Source organism: Habropoda laboriosa, unplaced genomic scaffold, assembly GCF_001263275.1.
Source record: "Habropoda laboriosa isolate 0110345459 unplaced genomic scaffold, ASM126327v1 scaffold67, whole genome shotgun sequence".
In the NCBI taxonomy this organism is placed as follows: domain Eukaryota; kingdom Metazoa; phylum Arthropoda; class Insecta; order Hymenoptera; family Apidae; genus Habropoda; species Habropoda laboriosa.
In genome coordinates, this window is record NW_017100242.1 from 3,271,973 (window position 1) to 3,284,849 (window position 12,877).

Consider the following 12,877-nt stretch of genomic DNA (forward strand, 5'->3'; position numbering starts at 1 on the left):
TGCCGTAAAGGAGTTCTATCAATCATTACAGACACCCTCTGGAATCGAATAATTCCACGAAAGACAATTTACAAACATGAAACATTCAACGAAACATTCGCATTTGGAACTTAAGCTCGTTGTAGCGGAAGCGTGTTCGAGAAAACCCAAAGTAGGATCTGCACTCGTCGTATTGTATAGTCGGCGTGGTTTATGTACCGTGGTAATGAGATGGAGCCCGATGATGGCTCGGGAAGGAGCCTAAGCTCCGAAACTTAATTTACTCATGCTCGCTCCAAAGTGTTTCCTTCATTGTGTATTCAATAATGGCGGTGACGCGAGTCTGCCGTAACTACTCCTTTAGCGTCCTGCGGTTTCCATGGCAACGTAGGTACGCTGAGAGTAAAATGGACGATTGAAAGAAGAAGCGAACACCTGAGGAACTCGTCTTTTTAACAACGCTGTAATTTGCCTAAATCGATCCAAATTTGTCCTAGCGTTTGGTAAAAATTTTTTCGTTATTTAACACGACAAAATGGCGTCGATTAGCATTGGAAAGCTTGAAATTGCAGGAAACAGTTTATAATGGATGAAAATGTGAAATATTTTTCTAACGCAGTGGCACGTGATCGAATTGTGAAAAACAGCGCACGTGCAAACTTTACCATTCCCCAATCAATGTGGTCCCTTGTGATATTTCCCCCGATGAAACTGACATCGCTTGTCGTCGCATCACTTGTTGCATTGTCCTGGAAACAATGAGAAAGTACTGTATAAACAACTGATCGTATATACACTTGTGACACATATAGTGTACGTCGTATATGTACACCGTGCATACAGGGTGTCCTATAAATCGTGGTGCAACCGACAAGGAGAAGAATCCTTACAACAAAAATAAGTGAAATATATAAAATTAATTTTTTTCATTGCTTGCTTACTTTTTCAGGAAAATCACCATAAACGTGAAATTATTAATGCTAGAAATTTCAATTAAACGAATTCAGTGCGATACTTAATTGGTAATTTTGATCATTTATTTTAAACAATAGCATTAATCAATTACTTTCAGTAATAAATACTATGCAATTTGTCGATGTGTGCTCTTAAGAATGATCCTGGTGCACATCCTACTTGCAGCACAGTACTTAAACCTAGTCATCCGTTGGATCCTTCCATTTTGAGCATTCTTCATTCGCACATATCGTTCTACTATGATTCACAAAGTTTACCGATTTTTTTCATTACAATACAAGAATTAAATAATAATATTACCTAGCATAATTTGAACTAAAATCTCACCGTAATTAATCGGTGGTACTTTCATATTCGAAATTCTTCTCAGAAACTAGGCAAGCAATCGAAAAATTTTATTCCACATTTTTTACTTATTATTTTATTTACTTTTCACCTACTCTTTATTTACCCTTTGTCGGTTGCACTGTGATTTATCGGACATCCTGTATACATATACGTATACGACTGCGATATCTTTGCCGAGTGCATATAACCCTATGCTCAAAACTAGGCTAGTTCGACCATTGACGTTCACGGTTGGATGAAAATTCAGAGTAAGCAGTAACATAAAACTATTTTCGCTAGAATATTGCCAGAACTTCTTTTTCTACGCGTACTCTTTTCCTTTTAATTGTGTATCTTTCAGAAAAGTTTAAGAAGAATTCAGAGGGCAAATAGGAGTAAATCTTCTGCTTACGACAGGATGATGTTAAATTTATATGGAGAATTTGAGAAATATCGAAAGCAAGTGATACTGAATGATTTCAATTCTCGTAAGAAATTTGATTACCATTCTGATAATTGGTCGCAATTCCTCCAATGTGTTAAGTCCATTGTCCTGAGTGTAAAGCACAAAGAGCAACGCAAATTGAGTCAGATTAAACGGCCACGCTATGTACAGTGACATAATGTTTCTCATAGACCGTGCCAGATAAACGCTGTAAATATTAAACGTGAATTATAAAAATTTTCAAGCATTTGCAAAAATATGTTACACAATTTTCAGAAGAATTTTACACAATTTCCTATATCTAACAATTGATAGTTTGCAACTAAATTTATTCCTATACACCTTTAAGTGAGCCATTCAGAAACCAAAGTGACTAACTCCATCAAATTGAGTTTACTAAATTTTCTTTATTTATGAAAAGTTAAGCACCAGGCATGATACTAAAATTGGAAGAATTTCAAAAAGTGGAGTTGATCATTTTGGCTTCTGAGTTTTTAATGATAATTAATGAAATTATTGAAAATTAAAGAAATTGATAGAATTCGTTATAAGTACAAATGTAGTTTGAACAATTTCAAACTGTTTTAAATAAAATCTCTGTTGATAGTTAATAAACATTGAAAATATAAGATACGATCAAATTAGTCCCAATTTAGAATGATTACTGCAAGAAGTATGTGAAGCAGTTCACGATAAAAGTGAAATTTCTATACGAACGTATTTACTTATTTATTCAAACTGACCTGATTATTGTTCCTAGAATCATTAACAATATACTGAAAGCGTCGAAAGGTCCGTAGAACTTTGGTATTAGCATACACGATACCGCGCCAATTAACAGTGGATTAAACACTGTTAATCCATTTATAATATTTTCCTGTACATCTCGTATCAACTGTAAACGAAAAGTGTGCTTTTTTTAAATTAACGCGTTATTATCTAATGAAAGAAGGAAAAGAAAAAGAAAAATTGAATGGAATTTATTCACTTGTCGTTTCAAAATTTATTTTAATTATCTTATCGAAAAATTTTTATTTATCATCTATAGGTATTGATGTAAAATGAAAAAGTAGAACAGTTCTAACATAAAAATTTACCTACTCAGATTTTATCCAAAATGAAGGTTCTTAGAAATACTTAAAGTAATAAAGTAATAAAAAATGAACGTTCACATGTGAGAAAAGTGAGAAAAAGTTGCAAAGTATAAATTTTCAAACAATGAAAGTAATAACGTACCACTGATATTAAAAGTCCTAAAAAACCAGTAATTGCTGAGAAGAATAATGTACTGGGTGCGGTACAACCTAAAGAAATCACTATCAGTAGCCCGCTAAGTGGATTATTTACAAGTACTACCTGTAAATTTATACAACCATGTGAATATTTTTTCCCATCAGCTATTACGTTTGTAGATTTTAAGATTCTAAGGGTGATCGTGGAAAATTAGCAATTATCTCTGTGTTCTACTTTTGTATTTGATTGAAAACTTTTTTATTATTTGAACATTTAATTTTTACACTATACATTAATTAATAAGTTAAATTTTTTCGTAAATGTACCTACTGTTAATAACATGTAACATCTTGGTGTGATACAATTTACAGAATATTAGGAAAAGTTTACGATTCGTTAAATTAAATAAATATATTTAACAAACGTAAATTGAAAAATCTATATTGTCGAAAAAAATAGGTGATTTTTCGTTTTGATAACGCAATTCGTTCGCATGTTTTACTCGAGGAATTCGATTTAAGGACCATTTGGTGCCATCTACAGCGTATTAGAAGTTTCTAATCAATGCATTACTATTCTGCATCGGTAAATGATATTTGCACACTGCAATAGCAAATAAAAAGTTACTGTAATTTTACTCGAGAAAAGAAAGGCATTTTCGACAAAGTAACAGCTCTTTAAAACACACGTGCTAAACGTGTATGGAAATAGCCGAAGGACATTTGAATCATCTTTTGTAAATAGCGAAAAGACTGTGCTGAGATAAAATTAATCTTCCAGCCATATATGTTGAACGATACAAGAAAACCGGTTGTGTTACTCAAATAGTAAATTACTTTCATGACCGATGATATGGATTTTTCGACGTTTTTTAATAAGAATTTTTTACTTCAGTTTGTGAATATTATACGCCCCCAAAATAGGTAACCTTTTTTTAACACCCTGTATATAGAGGGAGTCGGTTCAAATTTTTCCAATAACATATCAGTAAGTAAATTCTGTTTTGATTTTCATGGAGAGAATTAAACAGAGATAATTATAAAATGAATATTTCAGTAATGGGTAATAATCGTAATAAATAATCAAATATATTTAATAACTTACTTGACTGAAACCTCGTAGTAAAAAATCGAATAATCGTACTACACTCCAGAAGATGTTTTCTTTTTCCAGTAAAAAATCTTGCAAAATGGCAAAATTTCCAGTAAAAACTGGGCGTGAATAACCCTGCGTTATACACTATATTTGTAGATATATTTTAAATATAAAGAAGATTAATTTTAGAAATTCGTGGTATGTAGATCAGTTTTATCTTATTTAGTAAAATTTTCCTTAAAATCCTTTACAAGCAGAGTGCTCGATTTTTATTAGACATGAATGATGTCTAATATTTATATTTCTTAAATTAATTTCAAATACTTACGTTGCCCGTTGACTTTTTTAAACGTTCTGTCATGGCCATTGAAGAATCACATAAAACTACAGTTTCTTGTTAGAAGCAAATTCTTGTACACACTGTTCAAATTCTCCTATCTTTTATAACTCAAATTACTGATAAAGAGCCACATATTCCACTTTATCAAGATTTCATTCTTACAACAATAATATTAATATGCATAATTACAATTAAGTATAAAATAATGGTCAAATGTTAATTATTTTCTATTACTTTCAAGTGCTTGGAACTAATTTACTCACTTCAAAATGTTTATTTCATCTATTTTTACTTTCAGCGAATGTTAATTCACTGAAGTACAACATACTTAACACAAGACACGCATTTATTAACGTGTATGTTGCTAAAGGAATGTTAAACTGTTACAATTTAGCACTTCTAGCAGTGATGAAAGAGTAAATAAAACAAATACACACTGTCCGGTAATACAAATATATATTTTAAAACAAATTACAAAATTGTAAAGAAAATAATTTTATACAGCACACAAAGGTAACGTTTGACTTTATTACGTAAAAAAAATAATTACAAAAATTAATGTTCGCGTGAAAAAATTAATTACAATAGCTGTGATAAATTAATTTATTAACGTTCATATTCAATTATAAAAATTTAGACGTCAACAATGTAATTAGGATGCACAACAAGCAAAGGATCATCATCTTCTTTGTCTACTTTATCTTTGCTTTTCAGATCCCTTGTACTTAAAGGTATGATGATTTGATCCTGGAACGCGATTTAAAAATGTCGCACACAATTACATTGAATTATTAATAATAAAGTTTAAATAATTTTAAGCAACTATTTTAATACTTACGTGATATGTCAATCTATCGATAATCTTTTCAATAAAATTTTTTCTTTCCAACAGTTCTTCTTCTGAATAAAAGTATTATAAGTAAAATTCCCGTACCCTCAGTTTCCGCGCGAATTTCTTCTTTTCTCATATACAACACCAACATATTCGATAAATTCTTGTATTCTTCGAAGGACATTGTTAGTTTCTTTTTGTGTACTTCTTGCGTTTCTGCAGCTATAATATACAAAAAAGAAAAGTACAAGGATAATTTTATTTAATATAAGAAATTAACTATACATAAATAGAAAAAATAATTTACAAGTAGAAGTCTCTCCTTCTTTATCAGTATCCAAAGCATTGAGAGCAGCCATGAGCGGCGGAGCTTCATCCATATCGATATCCATATTAGCATCTTCAGCTTCTTCTAAATCTATATCCGGCTGTTCCACAGTAACAATACTTTTGCTTAGCAAACGTTTCGCTTCTTTAACATGCTTTACAGTGACTTCATCTGAACATTCTAATTTAGCCATAGCTTCTGATAATCTGATGAGACTTTCTAGTTGCCTAACGGTAACTCTCCACTTGCCAGAACCACTGCCAGTTCTTTGTCTTAGTGTAGTATAACTATCAACTAGAAACTCTGATGCTTCCTGTAAAACTTGATGAATCAATTTAATTAATTCAATTGACTTATATTTAAAAAAAATATAATAATACCTGACTTAGTATTGGTTTAAAATGTTTGGCAAAATTAATATATCTAACAATCTCTGTCTGTGTGTATACTGCTTCAAAGTCTTGCACATTGTCACAATGTAAATCAATAATTCTTTTAGCGATCGCATTATCAATAATTTCGTTACATTCGTCAACTATGATAAAAAATAAATCAAATCTGGACATAATAGGAGCTGTTAAGTGAACGTTCTGTTGTAAAGATTTTTTCCTATCGTACCGCCCACCAATTGGATTTGCCGCCGCTAATATTGATGTTCGAGCGTTTAGAGTTGCTCTTACGCCAGCCTGAAAGTATAATTTTTTAATAATAATACGTAAAATAAAAATGTATTGTTAAATATCGTTCCATGTTAAAAAACCTTGGCTATTGAAATTGTTTGCTGTTCCATAGCTTCGTGTATAGCAACTTGATCTCTGGGATCCATTTTGTCAAATTCATCGATACAACAAATACCTTGATCAGCAAGCATTAAAGCACCAGCTTCAATAACAAAATCGGGCGATTCTTCATCTCTTACTACAGCAGCAGTTAAACCAGCTGCAGAAGATGCTTTTCCCGATGTATAAATTGCTCTTGGTGTAATTTCACTAACACATTTTAGTAATTGAGATTTTGCTGTACTAGGATCACCAACAATACAACAATTTATATCCCCCCTTAAAGAAGTACCCTCCAATGTTGTTTTTCCAACACCACCAAACATCATTAAAGTAACCCCCTTTTTTACTTCATCATTACCGTGTATTGCAGAAAATAAACTGTTAACAAGATTCTGATATAAATTTTTATCACGACTCATTTCATATATACGGTTCCATTCCGCTTCTGTCATTCGTTTTTTCATCATTTCTTGAGAAATTTCTTCCATATTTGTTTCAGTGCCACCAAACTATATAAACATTAAATGCATAAAATAAACATATGCTTGAGTACTTAGTTTGAGTAATCAGAATAACTAATAATTTATCATACTCTGAAGCTTGTTGGAGTAACACTGCATGCCAGAAATGCAGTTTTGTATGTTAATTCACGCAATCCTAAAGCTTTCAATCCTGTTACACCTTCTCCTTGTTCTGTAGGTTTCGAACGCTTTGCTTTTAAATCAAATTTTGCACCAGGAGCTGAAAGAACCCCTACATCTGGAACTACTATTAAAGTTCCTGTAAAATCGTATCTAAAAAATACGAAGAAAATTTATCAAAATTTCAAAAAATGCATCATATTACATAATTTCTTTTAATAAGGTACCTATCACCAGCTTGAATAGTTTCAACTGCTTCAGCTCGTAAGATTATTTCCAGTGAACGAGGAATACAGCCCCTAGGAAGTTCTGCTTGTGTTTCCTGTACCCTAATTTTTTGGAAATCCACAAATACAGAATTATCCACATCAAGCATGAAACGCCTTCTGTTATTGCATACTGGATTATGACAAATTGTTGGATTTGTGAACTATAAATAATTATATAACTATAATAATTCTGTAATAAATACATTCACATCAATGAAAATATCTATACTATACTTTAAACTGCTGTTCCACATTTTTTATGACAGTATTACAATCCATACAGATAAATGTTCCTAACACCAATTCTGGATGAACAGGATGTGTTCGTATTACTTGTCCAGATATACGTATCAGTGTACCAAATTTTGCAGCATTTAATTCTCTTAATTTTTGTCTGGTCGGTACTTCGACAAAACTCACATAACATTCTTTTTCTTTTCTTAAATCTGTTTCATCTTTCACAAAATTACAAACTGCTTGACATAGGTATGGATAAACTCTAAAAAAATATAGGTCATTAAACAAACATAAAAGGCAGAATTAACTTTAAAACAATAACTATTTTTTACATATTATAAAGGAATAATATTCCACAAATTTACCTGTAATACTCCTCAACAATAGTTGTAGAAAGTACTTGATTGTATTCATCCACATCGTCAAAAACAACTTCTAATGTACTGTGTTCTGGACTTACCAGTTCTTTAGCTAGTTCAAGATACTTAACAATTCCATCTTCTTTAAATCTTAATAACAAAAACAAATATAATCAATTTAAAACTCTGAAAAAAAAAAATGAAAATTGTAACTATAATTATTTTGTAATAAATTGAAATATTTACTCTTCCAAGAAGTCCTGAAATAGTTTTTGACATTTAATTCCAATTTCATCAGGTACACGTGTTCGACTATTTTGTGCATTAGCAACATCCATCTTTTAAAATAATTAAAAACAATCACTTTGTGTGTACAGAATTGTAACAAACTAATTATCAACAATGAAATAACGCGCTAGAATAATTTGGCGGGAATTAAGTTTAAGCGTGTTTTCAAAGTTTACACTTTATCGATGTTTTAATGAAACGTTAAATTAAATGTTATACTTTGCGTAGTATTTTCGGAATATGTTAATTTATAAAGAATACTGTATTACTTTTAATTCTTTATTGTACTGTCAATATTAGGACGTCCACGTTCCGCAACTCATGCGAACCAACCATGGGGTCCACACTCTGCGATTCCCATGGGAATCCACCTTCTCTAGTTTGAACACACTTACGCATATTCATAACGAACTAAATGTAACCACAATCATAATTTTACTTTATATTTAAATAAGCTTGTACTTATTTTAACATAGGGTAAGGACCTTAGCGTATTTTTAAATTGTAATTTGTATAATAAAGTGATCGACGTAGTGCATGCGCGCGCCACTGCGCGGGTAAATCCCCGGTAACGCGGAGAAAGCTCAAACGTTATTCTCTTGTTCACTAATCGTCCTTTGATTGTGTTTCCGTTATACGAGATGGTTTACGTACGTTTTTATATTGTTACTCGGGTTCTAACTCTTAGATAATTCACAGGATTCGACTTCCGTGAATGTTCTAACTGTGTTCCAAATCTACAGTAGTGAACAGAAAAATTGAACTCTATTTGTGTCAAATGTTGGATACTAGGCTCATGTCGTTCGTAAAAAACCGTGTATCAATGAAGCTAATAAAAAGAAACGAATAGAATGTGTGAAAGAATTTTCCAATAAAACTATCGAATTTTGTGAAACCTCCAACCAACAGTGAAGTATGAGACTGGTAGTGTGTATGGGGATGTACGTCTTTATCTCTGAGTGTTAAAGTCTAAATCTTTAAACTCTGAATCCGCGAACCTTGTTAATTATTAAGCATTAACCTACGTGTTGTGTTCGATGTGTAATTCACATCGAAAAGGCAGTTCGTGGTAGTGTGTATGGGGATGTACGTCTTTATCTCTGAGTGTTAAAGTCTAAATCTTTAAACTCTAAATCCGCGAACCTTGTTAATTATTAAGCATTAACCTACGTGTTGTGTTCGATGTGTATAATTCACATCGAAAAGGCAGTTCACCACATCGATGCTATCTTTCTCATCGACAATGCTGCGACTTTACCTTCTACGTTGCAGCCGGTACGTTATCGGCGATTGGTATTCTAATGACTTGCACTTAAGGAAAACAGCAGAAGGTAAAAGTTTTAATATATTTGCTCGTTTCGTACAGAGAAACCATCGCGAAATTGGTCAGTTATCAGACGCATACGTACAAGCTGCTACGTAGCAAAATAGTTTCTGACTTTGTGCGTTCACGCCCCGTGGCATGGATCACGTAGTTATAGAGTTCTCCTAGTTACACATATTTTTTATAGATGTAACAATATTAAAAAAATTTAAACAACAATGCCAAAGTCATCAAATAAAGTGTTCGAAATGATACCATTGGTACAGCCCATTGATGCGGCAAATTAGCAAACATTTTGGAATTTTTTCCTAGTGACTTTATCAACACCATACCGTTACATAGCGCACTCTATGACACGATACGAACAGTTTTCGGTCTAATTACGCAACAGTCCTTATTTTTTTCTTACCTTTACAATAGCGTACTTTCTAAATTCAATTACATTATTATAATGAAAAATCACAAATCACCTTATGTATTATTAAAACAGCAAACGATAAATATTAGTATAAACTTATGTTTTACGAAAACGAAAAGAATTTTTTGCAACATTTAAAATGTATCTATTCTCTTAGAATATGATGTAACTCTATCAAAGACAAATATTACATATTCGCAGTTATTACATTTAAGGCAATGTCCATTAATTTTTTGATAACATATACATTAGAGGTTCCTATTTCACGTTTATTAACGCATTATAATTCGTGTAATTTTTAGTATACGAATACACATGCATTTCGAGATCTCTATTTCACGTATATTTATCTCTCTTTTATCTCTGTTTCCGTTGTATTATGTCGAAATTCGTTATTGTTATCTGCAACCTGACAATTTGAAAAGCCATATTTGGTTTCCGCATATTACTCGGGTGAATATGCATAAATTCTCGAGTATCCGTGCATTGTATTAAAAATGACGGAAATTAAAATAGAAACACGTATTTAAATACACGTAAAATAGAAATCTGGGAATACGCGGGTACCCGTGTACCAAAAATGACACGAAATAAAATACGTTAATACACGCGTACCGATACGTCGGCGCCTATAGGCGCTCTGAAAATTTTCTCGCACTGTGACCTTGGCGTCTATAGGCGTTTTGAATATTTTCTCGCATTCTGCTATTAAGGCAACTTTTGGCACATTTTCACCTTAATTTAATACTTAATTTTCGCTCTTCGCGCATTTCCACCTTAATTCAATAAAATGATAAATTTCAAAATGTAAAAAAATTTCGTTTAAGTTCCAAAAATAGAAAAAGAAATGTACTTTGAAATTTTAAAAAAGTTTTAAATTTAATACAAACTTTAAAATACCAAAACAGAATTTTTCTCAAAGGAAGTAACTTGCTAAGTAACGATGCAGGTTTTAAAAAAATGTTGCACGATGTTCTATCGAAGGGCAAATCTAGATATCCCCGCAGAAAAAGGAAAAGAGAAAGTAGAGAAATCTTTCAGTATGTAGATTGATACTTATTTACACGATGTATACATATCCTGCGACCGACAAGACTTTGCTCTTAGAGCAGGTACTGTTGTAGGATATAAAAAGAACGCAAAGTGCGTGCTGCCGCTTTAGTCCCTTCAAAAATCCTCAAGAATAATGGTCGGTGTTGCTGGTATTGTGTTTTATTTGGTAAAATCATATTTTTTCACATTATTTTCACCACTATCTCGAGCATTATTAGCTCCGCGTTGCAATTAATCTTCAAGCAATATCTAAAGTGTGTGAAATGCACGAAAAATTAGCAAAAATAAATTGACTGTAACATTTTCTGACGTTACATTCACTTCAAATTAATTCTTTTCAAAGTGAACGGTAATAAAATAAATTTTTTCAAACTACGTATGTAATTTATAATATTAAAAAAAAACACACACACATTATGGACCTGCTAAGTTTGTACAGTCTATTAAATTCACTGCTAAAAAAAAAAACGAAGGGTGGTAGTATCGTTAAAAATAAAAAATAAAAATAAAAGTGTAAAAAGCGCGGGAAATGCAAGAATAATAATTTAGAACAAAGACGAAATGTGAAAATTATTGAATACAGGTAGTGTTTGCCCGTCTCGCCAATGGTGTACTAAGGACAGACGTATATAGAGATTTCCAACCAGTGATAAGTACACAGCCTCCACTTGGTTACCTTCCAACTACAAATGTAGCATTTTCCAAACTTTCACAACATGCTGCTCTGGCTAACCAAGCTTTGGACAATGACTTCAAAGATGTGGGAGCCTCAGGTAGTGGAGGCTTTGCAGAAAGGCAAACACAACCAGGGTATTTATACCTGAAACCACTATTGATCGACCTGAAGTTGCCCTCCAAAAATCAGACGATTAAATCAGTAATCGATAAGCAGAGGTAAGAATCCACGTTTGAAGCGCCCAATTGAGAAAACATTTCGAATGTTTCGTTACTGTTAATTTTTACAGTCAGATCTTTCAGATAGTCAGATATATGCAAAATTAAAATTCCTGTGGAAATGTCCTAATCGATCAAATTTCAATTATTCAGTTTCGACTGAAAGGAGAAATAACAGTTTTTTAAATTAACACAGCAGAAATGTAAATTTCGTTGTCCGCTTATAGTCCATCCTAATTGCCTAAATTTCAATTATTCATTTTCGACTAAAACGAGGAATGACAGTTTTCCAAATTAATGTTAATTCAATCTGAGTAAATTAAAAGGAACAGAATGCAAAAATTGAAACCAAAACGCTGTTGCATTACTGTTTTTATAAATCTTTTCTTGCTTAATTTAAAAAACCTGTGACTAAAATAATGTCAGACCGAATCTGGGACCAAACGGGCAAAAAAAGATTCCGTCAATTCGGTTGATAAATTTTATCACACCCACCGCATTCTCCAGCCCATATTCTTGCCCCATCCGGCTACCTTACGCAGTTTTGCCTTGCAACCACAGCTGCACCGGTTGATATCGCGAATTTGTATTTGAAGATTTCCGAAGGAGGTGCAAAGTGTTGATGAAACAGCGACAAGGAGGCCAAGCGGGAACGCGAGACACCGAGACGAGATCGAATATCATCCCCGTGTTTCTCAACGATCGTCGTATCAAGTTGTAGAAACGCAGGACGAATACCTAACAGACAATTCGCGTCGTGCAACACCACGTTATCGTGGGAAGGTAGAGACAAGGAATCCCAGTCATAATTCGCAAGATATAACGACGGCCATCAAAGCCCTCGACCACTTCCTGAGCAGGGTTCTAAACGATGATGGTTATAACAGCGAGGTACACCCACCGTCCAATCCTGCTTTAGCCCTCGTCCTGTCTCGATACGGGCGATACGTGCCTGGAGCACGAAACCCGAGGGTCTATGCACATATGGCCGTAAACAATATACACAACAACAAACCTTTCGGTAGTTATAAGCTGGAATGTGAAGAGCTGCCTACCTA

The 12,877-nt window shown here is 32.9% G+C and overlaps 2 protein-coding genes across 2 annotated transcripts in view; both read right to left on the minus strand.

Annotated features, from left to right (window-relative positions):
* The window catches only part of LOC108572058 (urea transporter 2-like), an 8,357-nt gene extending 3,936 nt beyond the window's left edge, over positions 1–4,421 (minus strand). The window contains exons 1-6 of the mRNA XM_017934245.1: positions 4,383–4,421; positions 4,064–4,186; positions 2,963–3,082; positions 2,470–2,621; positions 1,787–1,934; positions 645–728 (exon numbers count right to left, since the gene is read on the minus strand). Coding sequence (XP_017789734.1) covers positions 645–728; positions 1,787–1,934; positions 2,470–2,621; positions 2,963–3,082; positions 4,064–4,186; positions 4,383–4,421 — 666 coding nt within the window. The remainder of the gene's footprint in view (positions 1–644; positions 729–1,786; positions 1,935–2,469; positions 2,622–2,962; positions 3,083–4,063; positions 4,187–4,382) is intronic.
* Positions 4,422–5,027: 606 nt separating this feature from the next.
* LOC108572039 (DNA replication licensing factor Mcm6-like) lies at positions 5,028–8,180 on the minus strand. The gene is given in 11 exon segments (XM_017934220.1): positions 5,028–5,141; positions 5,233–5,326; positions 5,328–5,448; positions 5,534–5,867; positions 5,935–6,240; positions 6,315–6,845; positions 6,929–7,130; positions 7,205–7,407; positions 7,481–7,745; positions 7,849–7,992; positions 8,089–8,180. Coding segments are annotated over 11 exon segments (2,406 nt in total).
* Between the last annotated feature and the right edge of the window lie 4,697 nt (positions 8,181–12,877).